This window comes from Andrographis paniculata, unplaced genomic scaffold (genome assembly GCF_009805555.1).
Source record: "Andrographis paniculata isolate CXL003 unplaced genomic scaffold, ASM980555v1 Contig62END, whole genome shotgun sequence".
Taxonomy (NCBI): Eukaryota; Viridiplantae; Streptophyta; class Magnoliopsida; order Lamiales; family Acanthaceae; genus Andrographis; species Andrographis paniculata.
Window position 1 is genome coordinate 8,756,299 of NW_026137598.1, and position 25,396 is coordinate 8,781,694.

A 25,396-nucleotide genomic window follows, 5' to 3' on the forward strand; every position below is an offset into this window, starting at 1 on the left:
TCTATTCTCTGCACGTGCGTGCGTGCGTGCGTGCATGCATATGTCTGTTATGTCAATGTGGGGTTGGTTATGGATTGGTGCCTGCCTCCGCCTCCGCCTCCGCCTCTGCTAGGGAGTGTGCTCCTGCGGCCTGTAACTTGACCAAGGCATGGTACGCGCCATTTTGTCCCAGCGCCAGTAGCTCTGCATGCGATCCTTGTTCCACAACTTTGCCGCGCCTGATGACCGCAATGCAACCGGCCATCCTCCGCACCGTCCGCAGGTTGTGCGCCACAGCCACGCAGGTCCTGCCCACCATCGCTCTGTCCAGCGCTTCCTGGACCACACTCTCCGACACGCTGTCCAGGGCGCTCGTCGCCTCATCCAGCACCAGGATCGACGGGTTCTTCAACACCGCGCGTGCAAGCGCCACTCTCTGCTTCTGCCCGCCCGACAGCTGCACCCCTCTCTCCCCGCAGTATGTGCGGTACCCATCCTTCATCGAGCTGATGAATTCATGCGCATTTGCCAGCCTCGCCGCCTCCACGACTTCTGCTTCCGTGGCGTCTCCTTCTCCTTCTCCTCTTCCATACGCTATGTTCTCGTGTATGGTCCCCGCAAAAAGGACCGGCTCTTGGCTAACCATGGCAATGTGGGATCTCAAGTTCCTCAAGTTGTAGCTTCTCACGTCGTGCTCGTCTATCAGGACGGACCCTTTGGTTGGATCGTAGAACCTTTCAATCAAGCCAAGCGCAGTGGATTTTCCGCAGCCACTCTCCCCCACGAGAGCCATCCTCTCCCCAGCTTCTATCCGAAGGCTAAGCCCCTGGAAGATCATCCTCCCCGGCCGGGATGGATAGCTGAAGTAGACGTCAGCAAGCTCTATCTTCCCCGCTAGCCTGTCTCTCACTCTGAGGCCGTGGGGGCTGTCCGGATCTATCCTGCTTTTCCTGTCCAGAGTGGCCACCACAGATCTCACAGCGCTGCTGCCCTTGGACAGATCGGAGGTCATGGCTCCGGCGTCCGCGATGGTCTTGCCGGTGCTCATCAGTATGAAGAAAGCGACAAAGAGCTGCTTTGCGGTCAGCAACCCCTTCCCCATTAGCGTCCCCCCGTACCAGAATGTCAGGGCCACCGCCCCTAACGCCAGCACCTGGGAACTGAGCAGCCCGACTCCCGACACCCACGACTGCCGCACACTGTGCTCTCGTGGACCCTTCAGCGTTGCTTCGAACAGCTCCAAAACTCTCTGCTCGGAGGAGAAGGCGGTGATGGTTCTGTGGTTCACCACTGCCTCGCTCGCCAGCTGGCTCCCCTCGTCCTGCACCCTCCCCGCATCCGCTGACATCTGTTTCATCAGACCAGCTTTGAGGTAGAAACTGACAACCACCAGAGGCTGTATCGCAATCATCACCGCCGCAACTCTCCATGCAACAATCAATCCCAACGCAAAGGACAGGAGAGCGTTTGCAGACACCTGAACCAGCAGCGACATTCGGTCTCCGACCAGAGAGCGCACCAGGTTGGCTTCGGTTGATAGCCGTGCACAGACTGCACCGCTTGTGTTCTCTTCTTCATCAAACCACCCGACTTCAAACGTCAGCACATTCTCCAGGACTTTCTCTCGCACCTGTTTGGTTAACCTTTCCCCCATCACTGCAAAGTTGTAATGCTGCAGCAGATTCGATAAGAAGGCAATGACGGCAATGCTCAGAAAGATGACGCTGTAAAATCTGGTCTCCGACTTCATTTTAGAGCTGCTGTCTCCAAAATAAGCCGAGACAAGATTTCCAACGCAATATGCATTCACAGGCATGACTGCCCCAAAAGAGACAGCACCAAGACAGCCAAGCAGCGCTCTCTTCCACTCGGGTGCATTCATTTCAAGCAAGCGCCACTGTGATGGAGCTGCTGGAGAAGCCAAGGCGTCTGACTTCTCATCCATGTCATTATGGTGAGATGCACTGAAGGACGAATTGGGGCTGTTTTGTATTGTCGAAAGTAAACTCATTGGCAGAGCTGGGGTTAAGGGAGAAGCTGGACTGTTGTTATGCAGGCTTGATGATATGATCGGAGATCTGTGCGTCATCATTTCCTTGGGACATGATGCCTCTTCTGGAAGGTGCTCATCGACTCCTCCAGATTTCTGCAGCTGCTGCAACCTCACTAGTCGACGGTAGAATCCACCTTCACTGCCGGTCGTTTGCATCCTCAGCAGCTCATCACGGGTCCCTGACTCCACAATTTTCCCAGATTCAAGCACCATAATCTTATCAACACAGCGCATCGTGGAAAGGCGGTGAGTAATGAGTACGGCCGTCCTGCCTCTTGAAGCTTGGTCAATGGCCTCCTGCACAATACTTTCTGACTTTGTATCCAATGCACTTGTAGCTTCATCCAGCAACAGAATTCTGGGATCTCTAAGCAACGCTCTTGCTATAGCAATCCTTTGCTTTTGCCCTCCTGATAATTGAACACCAAGCTGCCCCACCTGAGTTTTTGCATGCAGCACATCATCATCATCGTATAGTGATTGGAACAACAAACACAAACTCATCGTATTACACACACGCGCGTGCACACACACACACACACACATATATATATATATATACATCCCAGAGTATGCAGCGCCTTACTTGAGTATCGTATCCTTGGGGGAATTCAACAATGAAATCATGTGCATTTGCAGCCTTAGCTGCACTTACAATGAGCTCTAGAGAAGCATCTGTCTTTCCGAACATTATGTTTTGTTTAATGGACGCAGCAAAGAGAAGCGGTTCTTGATTTACCAGCCCAAACTGAGACCTATACCATTTTAGTTGAAGTCTTCTAATTCTATGCCCGTCAAGTAGAATATCTCCTTTGACAGGGTCATAAAATCTTTCTAGCAATGCAATAACAGTCGATTTTCCAGAACCACTTCCTCCCACAAGGCCAACCTTCTCACCAGGTTTCACCTTAAGATTAAGTCCCTGAAGGACTGGCTCATCCTTTCTCGACGGATAACTGAAATGAACTTCTCTAAACTCAATTTGTCCCCTCAGATTCGCGCAAACTTTCCCAGCATCATTTTCTGGATCTATTTCTGGAATGCGATCGATAATCTCATAGATTCGCTTTGCGGCAGCTGATGCCTCTATTATGAATGGCACATTGGGCAGAGCGCTCATGCTGGACCTGAGATTACAAGCAGCAGAGTTTAGCAGATCAGAAAAATGTGTGCTGAGTGTGAGTGTGAGTGTGAGCGGGAGTGACGACAGCTTTCCAAGTTGGAGAGATGTCCAAATTAACAACGATCAATCAATATTCATTGCCGGTGATTTGATCATGGATGACAAAACTAATCAAATGAAATGCATATGCGGTTGGATGTCTTGTGTATTGATAGGTTCAGTTGCAGTAGTGCATGAGGACAGACAGACAGAAAGAGAGACAGATACTCACAATCCTCCGAGAATGATAGATAAACCGGCTATGAAGACATGGCCCCCGCTCTCTCCAAGTTCAGCGACGAGGAGGCCACCGACCCAAGACTGAAATGCCCAAGTAACAAATATCATTCCCATACTGCCAATCATCAGCCCCTTCATCAGCCCTTGTTTTATGCCCAGGGTCATGCTTCCCTCGAGCGCACGCCGGAATTTACCAACTGTCTTATGCTCTCCCACGTGGGAGTAAACACTTCTTATATTTGATATGGCCTGCTCAGCTATGCTTCCGGCAACCCCGTAAGCTTCCTTACTCTGGATCCCCATGTCCATCATCAGTCTCCCGAATCCCACTGCCGGGGCCACAAACCCAACGGCAAAAGGAAGAGAAGCCAATGCTATTCGCCATGATAGCAGGAAGGCAACCAGCAGACTGAAGACTAGTGCACTAAACTGAGCCAGGGAGTTTGGTACCTGCAGGTGAAGAAACGAAAGAACAGATAGATCAAGGATAAACCATTTATTTATATAAATAATAATCTGGTTTAGTTTAGTTTAGTTTAGAGGTTCGGAATAACTAACTAACTAACTGTATAGCTGCCTGCCTGATCCGGAGAAAATGTTGGAAAGAAGAAAGGCATTAAGTGAGGACCTTATCAGTAATAACATCCTGAATAGAGTGAGCATCGGTAGATATGCTTGAGACTACTTGGAAGGTGGCCGATGATGATGATGTGCCATCTTGGCAGTCAAAGAAACCAACTTCCTGTCTGAGGACTGATTTCAAATACATAATCCGTATTCGCGATGTTTGCCTCTCCGCAGTTCTAGTCCAGCAAAGTCCTTCTGGAGGGAGGGAGAGACATCCAAAATTAATCATCATCATCGCCATCGCCATCATCTTAAAACATTTTATGAATGAGTTCCTGTGTCAGTCAGTCAGTCATTCTCAATTACATTAATTAAGGTTTCTTTCAATTAGTTCGACAATGAGAAATTTTTCATTTTGCATGCTATGCTATGCCAGGTAGGTAACTCATTATTCATATCAAACTAGAATGAATGATTCCGGAGGGCTTTCCATCGCCTGGTGGCAGGGCACGTACCAAAGAAACTACCAAATCCAACACCGAGGGCAACATAGAGTAGCTTTAGACCATACTGCACAAGTGAAACAGAGAAGGGCATCAGGGCGTGGGCGTGGGCGTGGGCGCGGGCGTGGCATTTCAACAGTAGTGCGATTAAAGTAAAGTCGATCGAGTGTGCAACGGAAAGAAAACTAGCTAACCAACCAACCATCCCAACTTTAACTTGCAGTGGCCACTCAGTGAGTGAGAAAGTAAAAACAAAAAGGCATGCACAGCACAGCACAGCGCACCTTATTGACCACTTCTTGGGGAATAGACTGATCAGCTCTCCCAAATGCATCCATTGCCCCACTCAACACGTACATGCTAAGTGGTCCTGCCAAGCCTTCACCAACACTAGCCAGAGCGCCCAGAAACATCAGCAGCTTATCAATCCTGTCTGCCCACCTGAAAAGTCCACCGTTAGTCCCCATCCCCATACTATGGTGGTAACTTGCATCCCGAGCAAACCTGCTATGTATATCCACTCCAGTGAATGTGGTTACTGCTATGCCTGTGTATGTATGCAGCCCAAACTTGCTTTTCTAGAGCCATTATTTCTAATGAAATGATTTGTCTGGATGCTAACCAGCAACTCCCTATGGACAAGGCCGCCGCACAGGACAGGAATAATAATACTTGGCTCGAATTGTAGGGCGGATGTTGGGATTGTCGTCGATATATATATATATCCATCAGCACAAAGAGATAGGCGGCATCTGTCGAAACCCCCATCACCCACCCATCAATGTATACCTACACACACACACACTCTCTCTCTCTCTCTCTCTCTCTCTCGTATATATAATTGGCGTTTGACAGAGACGATCCGACCCCTTTTCTTTTCCATCCCCTGGCCCGTTAACTCATCTAAGCTAATCTTCGTAACATACGGAGAACAAAGTTCAAATTTTGTTTGTCTTTTTCGTTGAAACTCCACAATGCAATGCAAGAACCCATACATCAATTTCCAAATTATAAAGATTCTTCGAACGGATACGTATCTGAAGATGATGGTGTCTGTTTGCACCAAGTAGGCTGGCTAATCTGCCCTAGCAGACGAATTCTTGGAACAATTTGGGGTGAAGCGATTTTTTATTTTTTGTTTTTGGTAAGTTTCAAGATTTTAAAAATGTTATAAATAATAATAAAAAATTAATATTCCTCTCAACCCATAGACTTTGTTCATCGTTATAATATAAATAAATTTAAATTTATTTATTTATAATTAACTTAAAATTAATTGTATAAAATAATTTTTTTTTAATGATCCTTGTAAAAATTACAATTTTAATTATATTAATTAAATATATTTAAAATTAATTAAAAAAAAAAAAAATCATCCTGTTTTCTTTGTTTTTTTTTTTTTTAAATAAAAAATAAAAATAAAAATAAAATCTAATACTGTAAACCGAGGGCATGGCTCTCTCTCTCCCACAAGCACCGTAAATATACAATCCAACCAACAGTGGCCAGCGAGCGGTGTTGATTGAAAAGCTCAAGACAAATCATTGTTGCATGGTTATCAAATGTCGGCTGTCCGGACCACACACCCGCCATTCCATTCCATCCCCTCCCCTCCCATACGCCGTGTAAGCTATATATTTATATTGATCATCATCTGCCAACATGATTCTCCGACCCCTCCCTCGCACCCACCCATCCACCGGCGGTCCTTAATCCTCCTGGCCAGGCCAACCCAATAGATAAATAAATAAATACAGGTCAGAGATCGATAATACATACGTGCGTTCTTGTGCTGACATAACTAACGACGAGCTAGAGTCATTACATATATTTTACAATGGCAAACCGCATGGCCCTCCTCATCACCCTCTTCGTCTTTGCTATGGTCTCTGTGGGCTTGGCCACGGACGCACCACCGGCGACGGCGGCAGAGAGCCCCGGAACGCAGAACGTGATCGGGGGCATTTCTGGCATTCCACTCGACGCAGCACCTGTTGGAGGACCCGTTCCAAACGATGTTTTCCCCAACCTGGGCCCCGGCGTCGATACTCAGAAAGGAGCTGCACCGGCCACCGCCGCGGGATTGGTGGCCGCTTCAATCCTCGTCTCCTCCTTCTCCTTCTCCTTCTCCTTCTTCTTCTTCTTCTCCTAAGTGAGTGAATAGATGAGTTGCAGAGCGCGTGTGTATATGAATGAGAGACTAACTAAAGTGCACTCCATCATTAGTAGCCAGCCAACCAACAATATATATCATATATATATATAATGGGAAACCAAAGGAAGGGTGGTATATATATATATATATATTATATTATATTATATTATATTATATTATCGATCGATCGTGGATGATCTTGTTCATATTTCGCTTCTTCACTCTTTCTTATTCTTCTTGCAAGTGAACAAGTAACGGGTCATAACAGCAAGCTAGCCACAACAACATTCATCCGACAATATATAGCCATTTAATTTCTCTCATTCTAGAAATTAATATTGCTTTGTTCCGTTTCGTGTCTGATATATAACTAACTAACTACCTACTCATCATCATCATCATCAACTGCTATCAATATTCCAGTCGATCTTAAGAACCCTGGATCAGAAATAATATGATGATATTATTATTGGATTAAAAGCTACGGTGGAACAGTCTCGATCGATCGACACAATCAAATAACAAGAACAGAAGGGAAAATAAAGTAATAGCTTTATCATCGGACATGGACAAGGATCTTCGTTGATCAACCAGAGAGAGAATTCAACTCGCAGTGATGATCAAGGAGAATTTCACCACCTCTCCCAAAAACAGGGAGAGGCCGGTAATAGTCTTGATGCTGCTGTACACTCACTCGACTCGATACAGAAACAGATCAAGCAAGTCAAGAATAAATAAATACATAGAGGGTCGGAAAACAAGGTTTACATGCACAACACAAGGGAGTGGTCAAAATTCCGAAAACCCATGTAACTTGTGGTGTTAAAAAACAACTAGCTGGTGTGAGTGTGATAGAGTAGGTAGAGGAATTTAATTTAAGAGGGTTGAATCGGATTGAATTGGCCGGAAATCAAAATCTGGTGGAGAGATCCTCCTCCTCCTCCGCGCGAAGGGAGGAGATGATGAGAAGAGGGGGCAGGAAATAAAGTCAACAAAACAAAAATAAAAATAAAAATATAAATAAAAACAAAAACAAAACAGATAGCGGTCTGCTGGATGAGAGGCTGTTGGCTAATGGTTGGTATTACTAACACTCAGAGGAAGGGATCGGAGAGTGGTTTGGTAGAACCCGAACCCGAACCCGCGAATTTATATATACTGGACTGGAGTGTATACTATACGCACATACCCATTACATACATAACAATATATGGCAGCTTGTACGACAGACAAGAATATATATATATATATATGCATAACCAACAATGGCGTACGTGGTCGTGGCGGAGAGAGTTGAGACGTCCGTCAAGGCAGTTGTTCAATCGTGTTTTGCCTCGCGGGAAAGTGCCACTAAATAATTAATTAAAAGTAAAAGCGATCTCGGCCCCGATTCGTTTATGAAATTCTGTCATCCATTCCTAGCCAGGCTGCTGCTGCTGCTGCTGCAGTATCTATGATTCAGTACGATCGATGGGTGGTGTTGGTGTTAGTCTGAATCTGAATCTTTTTTATTTTATTGAGTATTGTACGGTACGATAGAAGGAAATACTTAGTATTCATTTAGTCATGGCCGTCGTCTTCTTCATTAATTTTAAGGTTCTGGTTGGGCCTGCACTTGTTAATTGGGTTAGGGTTCTGCAAATTAAATATATTTGTGTGTATGCATGCATATGATATCATGAGTAGCTGTATACAACACCCAGTCCAAAACTATATGAGTTGGTAAGATGAGATGAGATGAGATGAGATAGTAGTGTATGCACGCACTGCAGTACAGGGACAAGCAAGCAAGCAAGCAAAAGAATCTTGTCAATTAAGCCAGCCAGCCAGCCAGCCTGATGCAGACTGCAGTTTGCTTTCACATATGGAAGTTAAGGAATGAATATTAATTATACAAATGCTGATCGGCATATTAAGGATTGATTAAGGATTGAAAGAAGGTAGCACGTGAGGCTTAGCTTAGATTGCATGGTGAATACGTACGGTGGCAGTGGCGATGATGGCGGCGGCACTGCACTGCTACAAACAAAACGAAAAGGAGAAAAAGGGCACTTATATATATATACTCCCATCCTTTCACTGGCTCACTGCCTAGTGCCTACCCCATATCAATATTGATAATATATATATATATATATATCATGCTTATTCAGGTCAGGTGGGTTGAGTTGCATGCAGCTAGCTAGCTGACTCATATATCCCTCCCTTCATTATATATATATATATATATATTATTATTATTTAGTACAGTAGTATTTAATTTACTTTTGGTAGTGGGCATTTTCCTCTTTTTAAGAACACTGCCCCACTCCCCAAAAGCCACCAATTCCTAATTAAAATTTAAGCCCTACATACAAATTAATTATTTAATGGTATTCATCTTCATTATTTAATATTAACACACATATATCATCTTCATTATTTATTATTAAAACTAAATTTATTGAATATAATACTTTTAAAATTGTATATAAATAAATATACAATATAATTAAAATTACAACTCAACAAAAATAATAAATAAAATACAACTTACAATAATATTTTTATTTATATTAAAATATAAAAGTGTTTATGTGACAATTTGAAAAATATATATATTAAATATATATATATATATTTTTATCAAGTTGTCTTGATATTATTGTTAAAACTTTTATTAAAAAAATTCAAATAGAATCTGAAAAGACAAAAACAAATCACACTTTGAATCAAATATTTGAATAATATTTAAATGAAATCAAATTTAATAATTTAAAAATTATTTTGAATTCAATACCAATATTATTTTAAGATTCGAAATACGAATATTTGTTACGAATCGCTTTGATTCGCTTACAACCATATTTTAAATATTTGTTTATCTCACACCATCCAAAGTATTTTAATTCAAAATTTTTATCATTTAAATCTCAAAATCAAAATTTTCAAACCCCAAACAAACACCCAGAAGTATGGTACAGCTTTGAATAAAATTGATCCGGCTAGACAGAAATCAACTTAATTTGCAAAGAAAAATCGAAGATGATGCAACCACAATCGTCTATCGTGCCAGAATTAGAATCAATATCTTCAACTGAATTAGAGTATAAAAAAAAATTCTTACCAAAGTCGAAAACACGAAACTCTCTTAGGAGGGAGAGGCTGAAAAATACAGAACTATCAATGGAGCCGAGAAAACGACATGACTTTCAACCAATAAGAAGCAGCACTTTGTACTTAACTATGCCAAACGATCAAATGTCGACTCGGACGCAAACTTGAAAAATAAACTTGACCGACGATCAATTGCAGATGAATCTCAAAATTAGAAAATCTCTGTTAACACCATAAAATTAAAACAAAAACAAAAAAAATCTCTGTTGATGTAATTTTTCAACAAAAATAAAGTAAAATTCAAAGATATAGAAAATATCCTTAAACTTGATTAATTAGTGCCTGAGATTAGGAATCTCTAAACACTGTATGATACAGAAAATAAACTGGAAAATAAAAGACTGAAATTTAAAGTGGTGATCCCCAAATCTGACTTTGCTTTGTTGAAGTTGATTGAAGATGCCTTTTCTGACGGATTTGAATCCTTTAAATAGCCTTTCAGAGAAAACGGTTTGAACCGCCGTCTGGTCGGTTACAGCAACCGCTGTCAACCGACCACCAATTTCTCCTCTATTGACACGTATTACAACTTCCTTCAACCGTTCCCACCAGTCACAGAACTCAGACCTGCCTCTTACCCGACCTGCCTGTCCACTGCCAAATTTCTTTTGCCCGACTTCGTCCTTCGCCCGACCTGCTTCTTCGCCCGACCTCACTTGGGCCGACCTCCGCATCAGCCGCCCTCCGTCTTTGACCGAAGACCTCCGCGTCTGTCCGTACATCTTCCTTGCCCGACCTTCCTCTTGACAGACCTCCGCGTCTGCCCGACCTTCCTCTTGACAGACCTCCGCGTCTGCCCGACTTCGCCTTCCATCCGATCTACGGTTTACCCGACTTGGGTACACCTTTTTTTTTTAGACTCCGCCCGACCTTTCTTCCTTTTCCCGACCTTTATTCTGCCCGACCTCCAGACCTTTTGGCTTTCATTCAGACCCTACCCAGAATCCTACTGCCACTTACTATTATTATTATTTTTTGTGCTTAACAATAAGCCTCCTCCTCAAGACTCCTAAACATCACTTCCAGTGATGTTTTAGGAGTTTGCAGGCCGGCATCCGAGGCTACGTCAGCCTCAGATCCGACCTCCATCCTTCGAGGCTACGTTGGACCCGACCTCCATTTATCGCGGAATGGTGCTGGCCTGGACGTTGGTCGATCTTGCACTAACATTGCTTCAGCATCTCCCCCCTGACGGAAGTCATGATTAATTTCTGTAAAAAAGGATTCTAACCTTCTTGTCGTGGATGCTAAACTGGCCAGATCTTGAAAGTCGTGGGCTGTCAGGGCCTCGCGAAGTCTGGTATGCATGTTCCTGACCACCAAATTGGTCATTTCGCTTTCATTGATCATCGTAGGACATCGTCCCTTCATCAATCGCATCCTCTCTATGAATTGGTAGCCGGTCTCTTCCGGCATCTGCGTGATCTCCAGAAGGTCTATCAGTGAGACTGTCGGCAGAGGATTAAAGAACCTTCCATGAAAATCTGCCTCTAAATCTTCCCAAGTTTGCAACTGTCCAGGCGGCAGACTGACATACCAAGAAAAAGCTGTTCTTGTGAGCGACAACCCAAACAATTGTAACTTGTGAAACGGATTGTTGCCTACTTCTCCCAATTGAGCCGTGAAGCGACCCACATGCTCAATGGTAGAGGCTCCGTCTTCTCCCGAAAAAGAATAGAAGTCTGGTGGCCTATAATTTCTCGGGAGAGGATGATCGTTAATGATCCTTTCTGGAAATGGCCTCTGGTAAACCGGCCTGTTCACCGTTTGCGGATTCATTCCGAAATGCACCCGCAGAACTTGAGCAATATCCTCCGGATCTACTCTGGGTGGAATATGGTCGAACACTGGAATGTGATCGTGAGTCTGACCTCCCAATCTTTCTTCTCTGGAGAAGGCTGGTTCGGCTGGGATGGGATTATGAGTCTGTCCCTCTAATCTCTCATTCGGCTGGGTATTATCAACCCTCGGTCCCAAAGGAACATTCTCTGGGAAAGTTAGAGGAATCTTCCCCATATCTGTTCGGTTGAAAGTTGTAACGCTTGGAAACGTACTGTCAACGTATGATGGTTCTGCAAACGTTGATCCTGAGAAAGTCGCCTGAAAACGAGAAGGTGACACGGCTGGAAGCATGTTTGGATACAGGGTGAATCTAGAGAATGCCTGATCCAACATGTTTTGCATTAGATTTTGTTGTTCACGCAACATGCTCGTTTGTTGCTCACGCAACAAATTCTGCATAACCAAAGTATGCCGGTTGTTCATTTGTTGAACATAAGACCACCAATCAGTTGGTGGTTGTGGGTTTTCCCCGGCATTTGGCACAATAGGTGGTGGAACGGATTCTCCCGCCGGTGCCGAAGATGATTGCGGTTGTGAACCTGCCATATGGACCCTTCCGATGATTCGGCCGGATCTAAGACGTATGAAATTATCGCCGGAATTGGAATGAGCAATTGTGTCTTGCTCCCACTGTGGTCGCCAATTTGTTGATGTAATTTTTCAACAAAAATAAAGTAAAATTCAAAGATATAGAAAATATCCTTAAACTTGATTAATTAGTGTCTGAGATTAGGAATCTCTAAACACTGTATGATACAGAAAATAAACTGGAAAATAAAAGACTGAAATTTAAAGTGGTGATCCCCAAATCTGACTTTGCTTTGTTGAAGTTGATTGAAGATGCCTTTTCTGACGGATTTGAATCCTTTAAATAGCCTTTCAGAGAAAACGGTTTGAACCGCCGTCTGGTCGGTTACAGCAACCGCTGTCAACCGACCACCAATTTCTCCTCTATTGACACGTATTACAACTTCCTTCAACCGTTCCCACCAGTCACAGAACTCAGACCTGCCTCTTACCCGACCTGCCTGTCCACTGCCAAATTTCTTTTGCCCGACTTCGTCCTTCGCCCGACCTGCTTCTTCGCCCGACCTCACTTGGGCCGACCTCCGCATCAGCCGCCCTCCGTCTTTGACCGAAGACCTCCGCGTCTGTCCGTACATCTTCCTTGCCTGACCTTCCTCTTGACAGACCTCCGCGTCTGCCCGACCTTCCTCTTGACAGACCTCCGCGTCTGCCCGACTTCGCCTTCCATCCGATCTACGGTTTACCCGACTTGGGTACACCTTTTTTTTTTAGACTCCGCCCGACCTTTCTTCCTTTTCCCGACCTTTATTCTGCCCGACCTCCAGACCTTTTGGCTTTCATTCAGACCCTACCCAGAATCCTACTGCCACTTACTATTATTATTATTTTTTGTGCTTAACAATCTCAAATTTGGGAGATTTTCCGAGTACATTCCAAATTGAATGAAGCCGGACAAGCTTAGGTTATATGTTATATCTATGCTGCATAACAAAAATAAATTGTGATATCATGTAAAAAATATTTTATGAAAACTGGATAAAAAAAATATAAGGGTATTTACTATTAATTTTTTCTTTTTCAAATTGTCACAAAAGGACTTTTCTGTTTTAACATAAATAAAAATATCATTGTATATAGTTGTATTTTTTTTTTGTTCAGTTGTAATTTTAATTATATTGTATATTTATTTATATACAATTTTACAAGTATTATAATTAATAAATTTATTTTGTTTATTTTGGAAAATACTATATATGTATACTATATTCTATATTATGTATATAATTTTTTTAATTATTGAATCGAATATTAAAATTTTATATTTATATTTTATTTATATTCTAATCAAAGTAAATTGAATATTTTTATTTGAATGCAAATAACAAAATTTCGAATAACAAAATTTTGAATTGAAGTAAACAAAATTATTTGATTCATTTACAATTTTAATATAGAAAAAAAAATTAATTTTTAATATAATTAAAAATAAAATTTTTTTAATTTAATATATTTTTTTAAAAATTAATAAATAGTAAAATCAGAGTCAATACTCCTAACAATACATTATTATTATTATTATTATTATTATTATTTCATACTCCCTCCGTCCAAGCAAGAAATATACATTTTGCAGGTAAAAATAGTGTAATGACATTTTTGCCTTTACTTTTTTATAAAAGTAATGATGTAATGTAAAATAAAAATATTTGTGAAAAAAAAAAAAAAGTGGAGTATTTAATGAAATAGTTACTTTGTAATTGGACGTCCCACAGTAAAAATAAATGTATACTTTGTAGCTAGACAAGAGAGTATATTTATTAGTATTACATTATTAATCATAACAACTATTCGTAAACCAGTAGATCCTTGAGCGGAACCTACATTAGCCCCGCCTTCGTGTCGAACAAAAAAGCAATATTTATTCTGCCCTAGATAGAATTTTTTTTTTTTGTAAAATCTCATCAAATAACAAACTAATAAAAAGTAAGAAATTAAGGGACTATTTAACTATTGCATTTATTTTTCTTGTTGCTGGTCTTTGTATTCCCTAACTGCTTCTTCCTCTTTGTTTGGGGTACTCCACTTATTTACAAACTTCTTGTGGGACTAATACTTGCATTTCCCATCTCATGAAAAATCCCATTTTAATGAGATAAAGACAAGTTTTCTGAATATGGAAGCGTTTCTCCCATTCTACTACCCGCATATCCTTGAAATAATGAGGTGTATTTTTTTTTTTAAATATTTGTTCAAAAATATTAATATATTATAAGTATTTATTATTTTTATATTTTATATACAATTTTTTATATTTTATATAAAAAAAAATATATATATACATTTAAATTATCTCACAAAATAAATACAGCATGGTATACCTCAATTTAATATTAATTTTAAGAAAAGAAAAGTGAAAGTACAAGCAAAGGAGAGGTTAGGTTCTCTTTGAGCCAATGGTAGCTAAGCTGATTTCGTTGCAGCTCAGCCCCAACCCAACTCAAAGTGACGGGAGGGTTCTTAGAAAGAAAAAAGCATGGGCACTACCTACCTCGGCGGTCGACGGTAAAGAAAAGTGAATGTTCCACCGCTGAGTCGACTCAAGCATTATTCATAATCGATAATTAATATGACATACAAATGATCAATCCTTCCTCATCCGTAACTTGTTGCAGGACTGGGGTTGACCTCACGCATATACAGTAAGATAACAATACGATACAATCATACAATCCCAATCCATACATGAATGAAAGAATGAAAGAAAGAAAAAACCAATATGGTCTGTCTGTGTCAGTCATTTGCGCACAGATTCCATTATATTATTTAGATTGGTAAAGGCAGGGAGATGTGGGCACCTCCAGCCTCCAGCTCCCTCTTTTGAGTGGACAAAAAATGACACACCCCCAAAGAGAGAATAAAGGAAACTTGTGTAGATTGCCATTTGTGATGATGACGATGGTGGTGGTGGTGGAGATGGCAAGTAGTATTGGCATTACTATTGGGTGGAATCCACCTAGACCGTTAACTGAGCAGTGATCCTAAACCGTCAACTACAAGCTACATCACATCACATCACAATCACAATCACATCGCCGGCCGGCGCCAAATCTTATTCCTTCTCTTCTCTCCTCTTCTCTTTCTCCTGACCCCCACGCCCCATTTACAAATTACAATACGCATACGGCATAATACCATATTTATAATCTATAGAATAAAATATATACTCACATATCCAACACAGTACATACTTATTGGGCATATTTGCCTGTGTACCCTCTCCACCGATCACTCTTAGCGCCTTTCCTTGACCTCCGAAGAATATCGCTTTCCCTCCATGGATTCAAGTGGGTTTCCTTCACCGAGGAAGGCCGATTGTTTTCCGGCGGGCCTTCGGGTTCTTGTGGTCGACGATGATCCGACTTGGTTGAAGATTCTTGAAAAGATGCTGAAGAAGTGCAACTATGAAGGTTTTCTCGTTTCCTAAATGCGAAAATAGAAATTCACCTCTTTTTTCATATGTCTGCGTGCTGCTGAATGCTATTTTGGTCCTATCGGTAAAGATCCCGTCTTTGTGGACGTGATGTTTATACGTTTCGGAATTGAACGAATTTAATGATGAAGGCTTGGAGTGTAGTGCGAATAAGAATAATTGGATTAATACGAGGTCAGGGGCGACCTAGATGGCGGGGGATTGGTGTTGAATTCTCCTTTCTCTTGTCTAACACTTGAAACCAAGTCATAGTAGCAACTAGCAAACCCTCTTGTTGTACGTATCAGTAGACTGCGCTGTTTATTCCGAGTTAATTCCAAACGACTATGTTACTAAACTGAATTCCAAAACTGTCCGATCGAATATTTATACTGGTTTCACCTCCACCGATGCTTTTCTGATCTTAGTGTGACTGTAAGTGAGAGGACAAGTGATGCTAGAAGTCCTTCCCTGTTTCTTTTATCCAGTTCCAAGAACATTAGTTGCACTTCACTCCACTCTCTGTATGATGAGCCTGGTCCATGACAAATACTCCCTCTCCATCTTTCGTCCAAAATTATTTCTATTTTTTTTTTTTTTTTTGGTTATCATCCAAATTTATATTTTTTATTTCTAATTTTTCTATACCATAAAAAAAAAAAAAAAATTCTGATTTTACTTGTTTTTCGTAAAACTCGTACCCGGTCAATGAACATAAATTTTCACGAATGAGGGAGTATATTTTATGAGGATATGTAGCATTGTGGACTCTGTGGAAAGTTGAGAGGGCTGTTTCAAGCAAGTGAAAATAAATGAGGAAGTGCTTTCCTGTGCATTTTGGTGTGTATTTTCAAAAATTCTGCCTAGAAATCGATAGTGCAATTTAAGTTCCTGGAACTCAAGTGTGGTATATATATTGTTTACGTCGATGATGGATGCTTTGAAGTGCAGCCTGCTAGGAGCAAGATAGCTATATGTATGCTGGAATCGTACCCTGATGAGGTAGTATAGTTGGGTTGAACTTTAGTTTTCTCCTCGATGACTGCACACATCTGAAGCTGAATAAATTGCGGGTCATATTTTCTCACCAATTTATTATAAGTTTTTGTGACATAAGATGCACCCTTATTTTAGGAGGCCTATCTTAGAAGGAAATTAAAGTGGTCTGTGTGGGAGATGTTTGTATGATGGTGATCAACATATAGTTTGCCTACCTTTTACCAAGAAATGCTATAACTTTGTTCATGGATGTTGTGAAGGCACTTGCAGGTTGCCAATCATAGTTTAATGAATAAGTATCTTAGGAAATGGTTCCAGCTTAAGGATATACACATTCTTGAGTTAGGTTGACTGTGATTCCTTCTTTAGATTTTCTAGATTTATATACAATGGTTAAGGAGTTAATTATTTTTGCTTGTATGCTGTTGAGATTTGATTAGGAATTTAAAGCCGATAATATAATCCACTGGACTTTAACTTCATATGCTTCGACCTGCTATATGGGTTTAGCAGTGTGACTTAATTAGAACATAAAATTTATGTTAAATATCACTGGTATACCTCTTAATGATGATCCCTAAATTTACATGTATGGCCTTTGTTCTTCTCCAACTGGTACCTTTCATGTGTTTCAGTGACAACATGTAATTTGGCAAGAGATGCCTTGAACTTGCTTCGAGAAAGGAAAGAGGGATTTGATATTGTGATCAGCGACGTCAACATGCCAGACATGGATGGTTTCAAGCTTCTGGAACATGTTGGTCTGGAGATGGATCTCCCTGTCATAAGTGAGCTTTCTGCTGCTCCCATATCTTTTACTTACCACATTTGTAGGTAGATTTCTTTTATCCAGTAGCTTTGACTCTCTGTACTTATCCTTAAGCAACAAATAATGAACCATGCAGTGATGTCTGTTGATGGAGAAACAAGCAGGGTGATGAAGGGTGTCCAGCATGGTGCCTGTGATTATCTTCTTAAGCCTATAAGAATGAAAGAGCTTCGAAACATATGGCAGCATGTCTTCAGGAAAAAGATCCATGAGGGGAGGGATATCGAAGGCCATGAAAGCTTTGAAGAAATTCAGATGATGAGAAGTGTAGTAGAGCAATCAGATGATGGTTACTTGTATGGTGGAGAGCTGGGTTCAGTAAAGAAAAGAAAAGATGCTGAGAATAAGCAAGACGATAGAGTGTATGGTGATCCCTCCTCTGTGAAGAAAGCAAGGGTGGTTTGGACAGTAGATCTTCATCAGAAATTTGTGAAAGCTGTCAATCAGATTGGATTTGAGAGTAAGTGTCTCTCTGCCATATTTCTTTCGTTATTCAGCATCATCCGACTATGATATGGGATTGGCATCTTAGATATTCTTCTCGTTTTATTTTTCTCTAGTAATTATTATTATTATTATTATTATTATTTTTTTCTTTTATCTGAATATGGGTGAACGTTATGCTTGGCAGAGGTTGGCCCCAAGAAGATACTTGACTTGATGGGAGTGCCGTGGCTAACTAGAGAAAATGTTGCTAGCCACCTGCAGGTTATTTTCTTTATTTCTTCCTTTTGTCTTGGCCTGGAATAAGATTATTGCACTCCTAGATGCTTTAATTTTGCCTCTTGCATTCACCAAATTCCTGGCTTTGGCTACTTTCTTAATGCTGCTGAAAGGAGAGATCTAAGGCCTGCAAAAATTTCATCCAAGTTATCCCATAGGCATTCTGATTATGATTAGCTGCGGATAAAACTTTTGATGTTACCTTTCATTGTCACTGGGTATCTCCTCAATAAACAGCCTTGAGAGATCATGCCAATTCATGGTTTCAGAGTCCTAAGGAATTTCCTTTCTATGGTTTTTCAGAAGTATCGACTCTACTTGAGCAGGCTGCAGAAGGAAAATGAGTCAAAAGCTGCATTTGGGGGGACAAAGCACGCAGACACCTCCCTAAAAGACACCGCTAGCTATGCTTCCGTCCAAAGTTCAATAACTCAGAATGCATCTGCAGCGGAACAGAACGTTCCGGTGAATGGAAATTATGCTATTTCTGGACAGAGGGCTCTGATCCATAGAGAACCAACTATAAGTGGGGGAGGTGCATCTGGGGTTCTTTCTAAGTCGAGAGCAGAATCCAAGAAGGCGGCTATATATGGAGATTTAGCTGATACTTCAATAATAGGCAATCTCCCAACTATCAGTTTCAACCACCCCTTTAAACAGCTGGATGTAGATGTGAAGCCCGGTCCCAAGATCCAAGTTCAGCACTCTTCGAGTGGTGACATCCCATCTCATCAGTTCAAGCAGGAGCACAAACCAGATTTCCCTGCAGACCACGGGCTTGGTGGCCTTCCACGGCCACTGCATCAAACCCAAGTTGACTCCATGGTCGCTGGTCTTGCCCACAATCCTGGGAGCTCTGATAAACCACCCGAAGGAACAGTAGCTCCTTCGTCATGCCAACAGGGTGCTGAAAAAGTAACAAGTGAAGTTGAAAGTGCTGCAGCTGAAATGTTGTGTGTTCGGCCAGAAAGCCACTTAAGTGATCCTATCCAGATCCTGTGGAACACCTCCAAGAACCACAGTTTGGAGCAGAATGCATTTGATGATCCGAGATCATATTCTGAGGGAAACGTGGTTGGTGGAACTGCCGGATCAAGTCTGAAGGTGTGGGCTGAAGAGCTGAATGACTATTCCTGGCAGGGCGACATGGATCTGCCGAATGCATGCATTGGGAATATAGAAGATCTTGGGTTTAATAACCACGGGTTTGTTGTGGCAGTGGATGTTCCGCCGCACTTGTATGATCCGCTCAAGTTTGATTATGAGTATCCAATTGACGCCACCGCAGCAGCAGCAGCGGCGGAGTACCCTGTAATTGAGAAAGGCCTATTTATTGCAGGACCTGTTTAGTTGTTAGCTAGTATTGCGTTGGGGGTGTAATCTACCACTGAATCAATTAGGAAAGGCAACTTCAGTTGGGTGTGTTCTTCCAGTGAATTAAGGAAATGCAGCCTTCACCTTTATAGGATGTGCGTCGGAGTTCCTAGCTTCCGGGAGGGGAGAGGAGAGGAGAGGAGAAGAACCATCAGCAGCAGCATATCTTTTCTTGTTCAACTTTTTTGATGTAATGGAACCCTAACTGGCCTCATAGTGCAGCGGTATATATGTATCAAATCAAAGGGGATGCTGACATGCTGTGCGCCCAAGTTTACGTGTATATATATACAGTTTTTCTCGATGCTTTTCTCAGCAAAGGTGTCATCTCATAGCCAATTAATACAACTAAATAGGATGTGATGCGATGTCACGTGAGAGAGCATATATATATATATATATATTGTTGTAAGTTTTGGCAGTTTAATCCAACAAATCCTCGATGATACAATTGTTTGTCCACTCTTTAGTTGGATCTGTTAGATTATTTATGGGGAAGTTTCAGAGATAAGATATAGAGGGGGGGTTTGGGGGGTTTTGAGAGAGTTAAGTTTCATAGACTAGAAACTGACCACCTGAGAGAGTACAGGGAGATTTGAGAAACCGAGCGCCTTCCGGTGAGATTAAGAGCCCTTTCTATGTGTCGACTTTGGTGAGTGTGCCTGTCGATTTTGGTGAGTGTTGAGGCTTAGACCGTCACCTTCACCTTGAAGAGGTTACCTCGGCTCATTTCGCACCTTGAGCTAAGCCAAAACCTGTCGTCCCTCTTCCAGAGAAAAAGTTCGAAGAACATCGGTGCAAATCGGAGTGAATCGGTGTTGTGCCATGTCGATGTAGGAAAAAGGCACTGCTGTTAGATCGTTGTTTGGCCGGAGAAGTTCCAACCCCCGCTGTCCCGACGAAGCAGATTCGTTGCCGTTGCCGCTGCCGCTTCGACCGGAGGATGTTTGTGCTGTGCGCAAACCGTTGCCCAGCCGGAGGAGAGCCACCGTCGCTGCGCTACTGAAAATTTGGAGGAGCTGCTACCCGGAGTTTCAGTAGGAAAGAGTCGCTGCTGGACATAAATTTACTTTCAGAGCCAGTCAATTGTTTCCAAGATTGAAATAATTTTTTGTTTGAGTTTGGCAGACTCGATGCGTTGTAAAAAATTAAACCTTTCTTATCTTTTATCTTCGATTTATTATTTCTTTGTGAAAATATAGATAAATAATATGCTAAATATTTTGGTGCTTGGCTATGTATTTTTTGAGGATTAAATTGAATAATCTTGAAATATATTTTTGTTTTTGTATTATGTTTTTTCGGTAAATTTTTTTGGAATTATATCTTTGTTTCTTGATTGTTTGTTAATTGGTGTATTTCTTAGATTATGTTTTAGTAGGCTAGCCAATTGTTGTAGTAATGCATGTTTTATTTTTTTGTGTGTTAAATATGTATATTGATATTTCTTTGTGAGATAGTACATACATTTATGGGAAATATCTAAAAATATATATGTAATTGGAGGATAATAAAAAATAGAATTAGTGTTGCAATAATTGAAATGCATATATTGGATTCTTGATATTTTATACCCATAGGGTTGGTTTAGTCACTCCCCCATACCTTGCGTGAAAATCAAATTGCATCTTTTTTGAAAAAATTAGTTGCTGAAAATAAGCATGTTTGGATTGTCTTACTCCCTCCGTCCTATAACAAGTATCCACCTTTTGCGTCAATATACTTAATGTTAAAAAATATTTTTATATTTGTATTATTTTTTATACAAATATCGTTATATTAGTATTACAAGACACTAATAGAAATATTTTTGCAATTTTTGCTTGATTTGTAATACGTTTTGATATAATAATTAATATCCAAATATTAACACGCAAAAAATAAATGAATACTTAGTTATGGGACGGAGGGAGTATTATAAATCCTTCAATGTTATATGTGATACAAATTGTCATTGATCTTTGATGAACATATATATTACTTGAATTGCATGTTATTTTTATGGACTAATTGTTTTGTATGAATAAAGCTTGTTGTATCCTAAATTAATTATTTTCATTGTGATTGTTGTCTATGTAACTACTTGAATATTATGTATACTCATTCTTAATATACATAATACTCATTCTTAATATACCTTGAGGTTAGACTTTGTGTTTCTGAATTTTCATAGTGATGGTTTTCGGTCGTTCTGAGTGCTTTGTGATGTGCCGAACTAGGAGCTTAGTGTCTTATGTTCCTTTCAGATTGTTGGGTGTATTTTTTTTTTGGTTATGATATTCTAAGTGATTGTGCCTTTGAAGATCTTAATGATAATGATCGCCTAAGATATATTTGTCTAAAGTTAGAGTGTGCAGTAATTTGTATCTTCGCTTAGAATATGTTGATTTATTGTGTTGATATGTTTTAAAGTAGCTTGGGAGCTTGTTTGTATGAGATCTTCATCATCATGACGCCCTCAGTCTCATCACATATTGTGTGCATATGCACACGTACACATAATGTAAGATGGGGCTGGCGCATCGGATGCTGGAGATCTGGTGGCATCTTCTTTATGTAGTTATGTAGGTTTTTATTTGCTCTACATACATACACAAATATACTGGGATCCTCAGCCCCCAATCCTTGTAATAAACATCATGGGTGAAGATCATATTGATACGATCGACTGCAGTACTTCAATTATCCAACTCAGTATGACAGATGGCTTTAGTATAGGTAAAAAAAATGATAATTTTATATGTTTTTTTTTTTTAATGACATGGGTGACGTGAGCGTCCGGTCACAAGTCCAACCTCTACACCAGGGCCAGGATGTACCAAGATACAGATGCGTATATATGATTTGGCTTGGATGAATACAATGGTGATTTTCTCATCAGGGGATCGGAAATCCATGTTCGCCCAAAGTACCGCCGAAGCCATCCCAGAAGAACAAGGGATTATCCATCCAATTCTGGAAAAGATCCATCGTGAAACTGGTTGGCACGAGAGAGAGAGATTCTCTGCTCTGTAACACAACTGAAGAGGAAGGAGAAGAAGAAGAAGACAAGGAGGAGGAGGAGGAGGAGGAGGAAGAAGAAGACCCCGTGATCACCAATTCGAAATTCATGGCGGCGGCTCCTTCCGGCTCTTGTGGAATGAGTTGGTAGTCTTCAGGGGGTGGGGGTGGGGGTGGGGCGGATGAGAGCTGACTCGATTGACGCATGGCGGCCATTTCCGTCTCCATCTCCATTTTCATTTTCTCACTGATCGTCTCAGCCGTGATTACTGAACGCTGCTCGCTCGATGCATCATCAATGGGCTGGTGCGTCAGCGGATCCAACCCCAGCAATCTCATTTTCTTCTTGATCCGCGTATTCCAATGATTTTTTATCTCATTGTCCGTCCTGCCTGGAAAATGCGCAGCTATCTTCGACCACCTGCACCAATATTGCAATGGAGTCTCCGAGACTCATAAAAAGAATTAATTGATTTTATAGTGTATTTGAATAATACTTGTTTACATGTGGCCGGTCTGATCAGACTAAGAAGGAAGGACCTCCCCCTCGTACCTGTTACCGAGCCGGGAATGGAGCTCAATGATCATAGCTTCCTCCGCGTCAGTGAATGCACCTCTCTTGAGGTCTGGCCGCAGGTAATTTATCCATCTTAGTCTACAGCTCTTTCCACACCTCATCAAGCCTGATGATCGATGGATCGAGCCATGCATCAGTTATAGTAGTTGTATATAAGAATCAACATACGTACATGTATATATATATATATATATATATGTGCATGAAATTAATTACGCTTTTAGCTAGTAGCTACACTTATATAACCTGCAAGTTTGGGAACAAGGCGCCAGCATTGTATTCCATTGTTGAGGATGAAGTGGATGAGCTTGGAATCCTCTTCCATGGTCCATGGCCCGCGTTTCAGACCGACTCTTTCACAACAAGGTTGTCTTCCCATGATACATACAGCTAGCTAGTTATATATGTAATTGGGAGCGATCAAGCTGAGCAAATGATCGAGATCCAACAGTACGTACTAGCTAGTGGCAGATGCAGATATATATATATATATATATGTGTGTGTGTGTGTATACAAGGAATTGAAGGAGTGATCCGTTACTTAATACCACAACTTTGCATGCCAATTATGTGTTCAATTCAATTCCTCCACGCCATATATATCCATCCATCCATCCTTGTGAGCTATTAGAAAAGGGTCCTTTTTATATATATTGAAATTAAAGGCAAGAATCTTCCAGCTCCGCACATACATTTGTAAATCACTACCAGAACCCAAAGCCATGATTGAGCTTATTATTAATATTATTACTATATGAATAAATAAATAAAAGAACACAAGAAAAGGGGTGGGGCTATGCATGCTTATATATATATATATTTATGGAATAATTGTGTCCTTTGCATGTACATACATACATACATACATATATATATATTATGCAGCTACTGCGGTAATGATTGATTGAACGCAGAAGTCCACCTCTGAATCAGGCCAACCAAATTAAAGCATACAAACAAATAAACAAATGAGAAAACAGACGTGGGTCGTTGTCTCGACATGTTTCTTTTAGTATAATATTTATTTAATTTGCACACAATCACGTCCGCCCTGAGGCAGCTAAATTTTTTGCGGAAAGTACTGAGAACCAAGCATTTTACAGCAAAGCAGCTTCTTTCATGGGGGACAACTCTTGGCTCACCATCCAAGTTCTTCGTTTAGTTCGTATTCGCCCAGTCTAACTATTTTAATCGTTTCAATATAATATGATTATCGACCATCCTGTAGCGAGCATGTTATCATGGGGATTCGTTGTTTTTGTCCTTCATTTCTGTTTTTTTAACAAATTGCGCTCAAATTAATTGTATTGGGAAATCCTTGCGAGGGGTTCATTTAACAAGATACAGGGTCGTCTGAACCGTAGCTTGCAGTTACAAATCAACCTAAAATACCAACTCAGCCATTCTTTTAGGATTTTCTGTTTCCACTTAATAATACCTGATGGGCCAGTCTTTTAAACAAATAGGTTGAATTAATTACTACGTTTATATCGATCTGTGTTTTGTGGTCCGCTGATAACGTCGGAAATTTAATTGCCAATACTCAGTTGAAATCTACCCATATTATATAGTAGGAGTGGGATCTTATAACTCTATCAGGCTATCATTGAGATGGACATGTTCACAACTGAGTATAGAAAACGAGATTCACAATGACCAAGTCAAAAACCAAACTTTCAACAAAGTCAGAAACAAGACACTCTCAACGGAAGCAGAACTTTCAATGGAATCAGGACAAACAATCAAATGACCAAATTTGGATGCAAAATTAACGAAAAATAAAGTTAATGGACGAGCAATTAGAGACGAATTTGATAATAAGAGGACCTGATCATAAACAAAAGACTAACAAGATAGAATTTATAAACCTTCGGGTTCATTCTATGTTGAATGTATTGGAGAACATAGATTAATAGATTGTATTTAATTTGAGAAAGAAAAATCATGATATTATGTGAGAAATTTTGTAGACGAATTTGAAAGTCAAAAAACCTACATTGACACCATAAAATCATAAACAAAAGCTTACTATCTCAAAATTAGCAGACCTCATGATTATTGTAGGTTGAATCTATACGAAGAAACATGAATTAATATATTGTTTCTATTTTGAAAAAAAAAAGTGACTCTGATATCACATGAAAATTTTTTTTTATAGATGATAAAATATTAGGATGTACTTAAAGTCTCAAATTATAACAATACAATCTAATGTATAAAATTAAATATAAAACAATTAA

At 40.6% G+C, this 25,396-nt stretch overlaps 4 protein-coding genes across 4 annotated transcripts; 2 read left to right on the plus strand and 2 right to left on the minus strand.

Moving 5' to 3' along the window:
* Positions 1 to 47: 47 nt before the first annotated feature.
* Positions 48 to 5,272, minus strand: LOC127260533 (ABC transporter B family member 15-like). Its single transcript, XM_051288289.1, has 6 exons — positions 4,789 to 5,272; positions 4,517 to 4,571; positions 4,063 to 4,256; positions 3,427 to 3,884; positions 2,619 to 3,159; positions 48 to 2,470 (listed from the first exon to the last, which is right to left on the minus strand). The coding sequence occupies exons 1-6, from the start codon at positions 4,975 to 4,977 to the stop codon at positions 68 to 70; spliced, it is 3,840 nt and encodes a 1,279-aa protein (XP_051144246.1). The 5' UTR covers positions 4,978 to 5,272; the 3' UTR covers positions 48 to 67.
* Positions 5,273 to 6,277: 1,005 nt separating this feature from the next.
* On the plus strand, positions 6,278 to 6,671 carry LOC127260535 (uncharacterized). Its single transcript, XM_051288291.1, has one exon. The coding sequence runs from the start codon at positions 6,342 to 6,344 to the stop codon at positions 6,654 to 6,656; it is 315 nt and encodes a 104-aa protein (XP_051144248.1). The 5' UTR covers positions 6,278 to 6,341; the 3' UTR covers positions 6,657 to 6,671.
* Positions 6,672 to 15,322: 8,651 nt separating this feature from the next.
* Positions 15,323 to 19,881, plus strand: LOC127261036 (two-component response regulator ORR26). The gene is made up of 5 exons (XM_051289178.1): positions 15,323 to 15,652; positions 17,289 to 17,441; positions 17,559 to 17,942; positions 18,114 to 18,190; positions 18,509 to 19,881. The coding sequence occupies exons 1-5, from the start codon at positions 15,520 to 15,522 to the stop codon at positions 19,553 to 19,555; spliced, it is 1,794 nt and encodes a 597-aa protein (XP_051145135.1). The 5' UTR covers positions 15,323 to 15,519; the 3' UTR covers positions 19,556 to 19,881.
* A 2,351-nt stretch (positions 19,882 to 22,232) lies between these two features.
* LOC127261094 (transcription factor MYB20-like) lies at positions 22,233 to 23,759 on the minus strand. Its single transcript, XM_051289281.1, has 3 exons — positions 23,403 to 23,759; positions 23,133 to 23,262; positions 22,233 to 23,000 (listed from the first exon to the last, which is right to left on the minus strand). Exons 1-3 carry the CDS (start codon positions 23,533 to 23,535, stop codon positions 22,457 to 22,459), a joined length of 807 nt encoding a protein of 268 aa, XP_051145238.1. The 5' UTR covers positions 23,536 to 23,759; the 3' UTR covers positions 22,233 to 22,456.
* Between the last annotated feature and the right edge of the window lie 1,637 nt (positions 23,760 to 25,396).

What these genes read in the sequence shown, in the direction of transcription:
- LOC127260533 (XM_051288289.1), bottom strand. Translation starts at nt 4,977, where the DNA reads ATGGGGATGGGGACTAACGGTGGACTTTTCAGGTGGGCAGACAGGATT. An exon ending in TGGATTTGGTAGTTTCTTTG is followed by an intron (nt 4,257 to 4,516) that starts GTACGTGCCCTG and finishes CCCTCCCTCCAG; the next exon opens with AAGGACTTTGCTGGACTAGA. An exon ending in TCTATCATTCTCGGAGGATT is followed by an intron (nt 3,160 to 3,426) that starts GTGAGTATCTGT and finishes TTGTAATCTCAG; the next exon opens with GTCCAGCATGAGCGCTCTGC.
- LOC127261094 (XM_051289281.1), bottom strand. Translation starts at nt 23,535, where the DNA reads ATGGGAAGACAACCTTGTTGTGAAAGAGTCGGTCTGAAACGCGGGCCA. An exon ending in CCTTGTTCCCAAACTTGCAG is followed by an intron (nt 23,263 to 23,402) that starts GTTATATAAGTG and finishes ATCGATCATCAG; the next exon opens with GCTTGATGAGGTGTGGAAAG. An exon ending in CATTCCCGGCTCGGTAACAG is followed by an intron (nt 23,001 to 23,132) that starts GTACGAGGGGGA and finishes ATATTGGTGCAG; the next exon opens with GTGGTCGAAGATAGCTGCGC.
- LOC127260535 (XM_051288291.1), top strand. Translation starts at nt 6,342, where the DNA reads ATGGCAAACCGCATGGCCCTCCTCATCACCCTCTTCGTCTTTGCTATG.
- LOC127261036 (XM_051289178.1), top strand. Translation starts at nt 15,520, where the DNA reads ATGGATTCAAGTGGGTTTCCTTCACCGAGGAAGGCCGATTGTTTTCCG. An exon ending in CAATCAGATTGGATTTGAGA is followed by an intron (nt 17,943 to 18,113) that starts GTAAGTGTCTCT and finishes TATGCTTGGCAG; the next exon opens with AGGTTGGCCCCAAGAAGATA. An exon ending in ATGTTGCTAGCCACCTGCAG is followed by an intron (nt 18,191 to 18,508) that starts GTTATTTTCTTT and finishes ATGGTTTTTCAG; the next exon opens with AAGTATCGACTCTACTTGAG.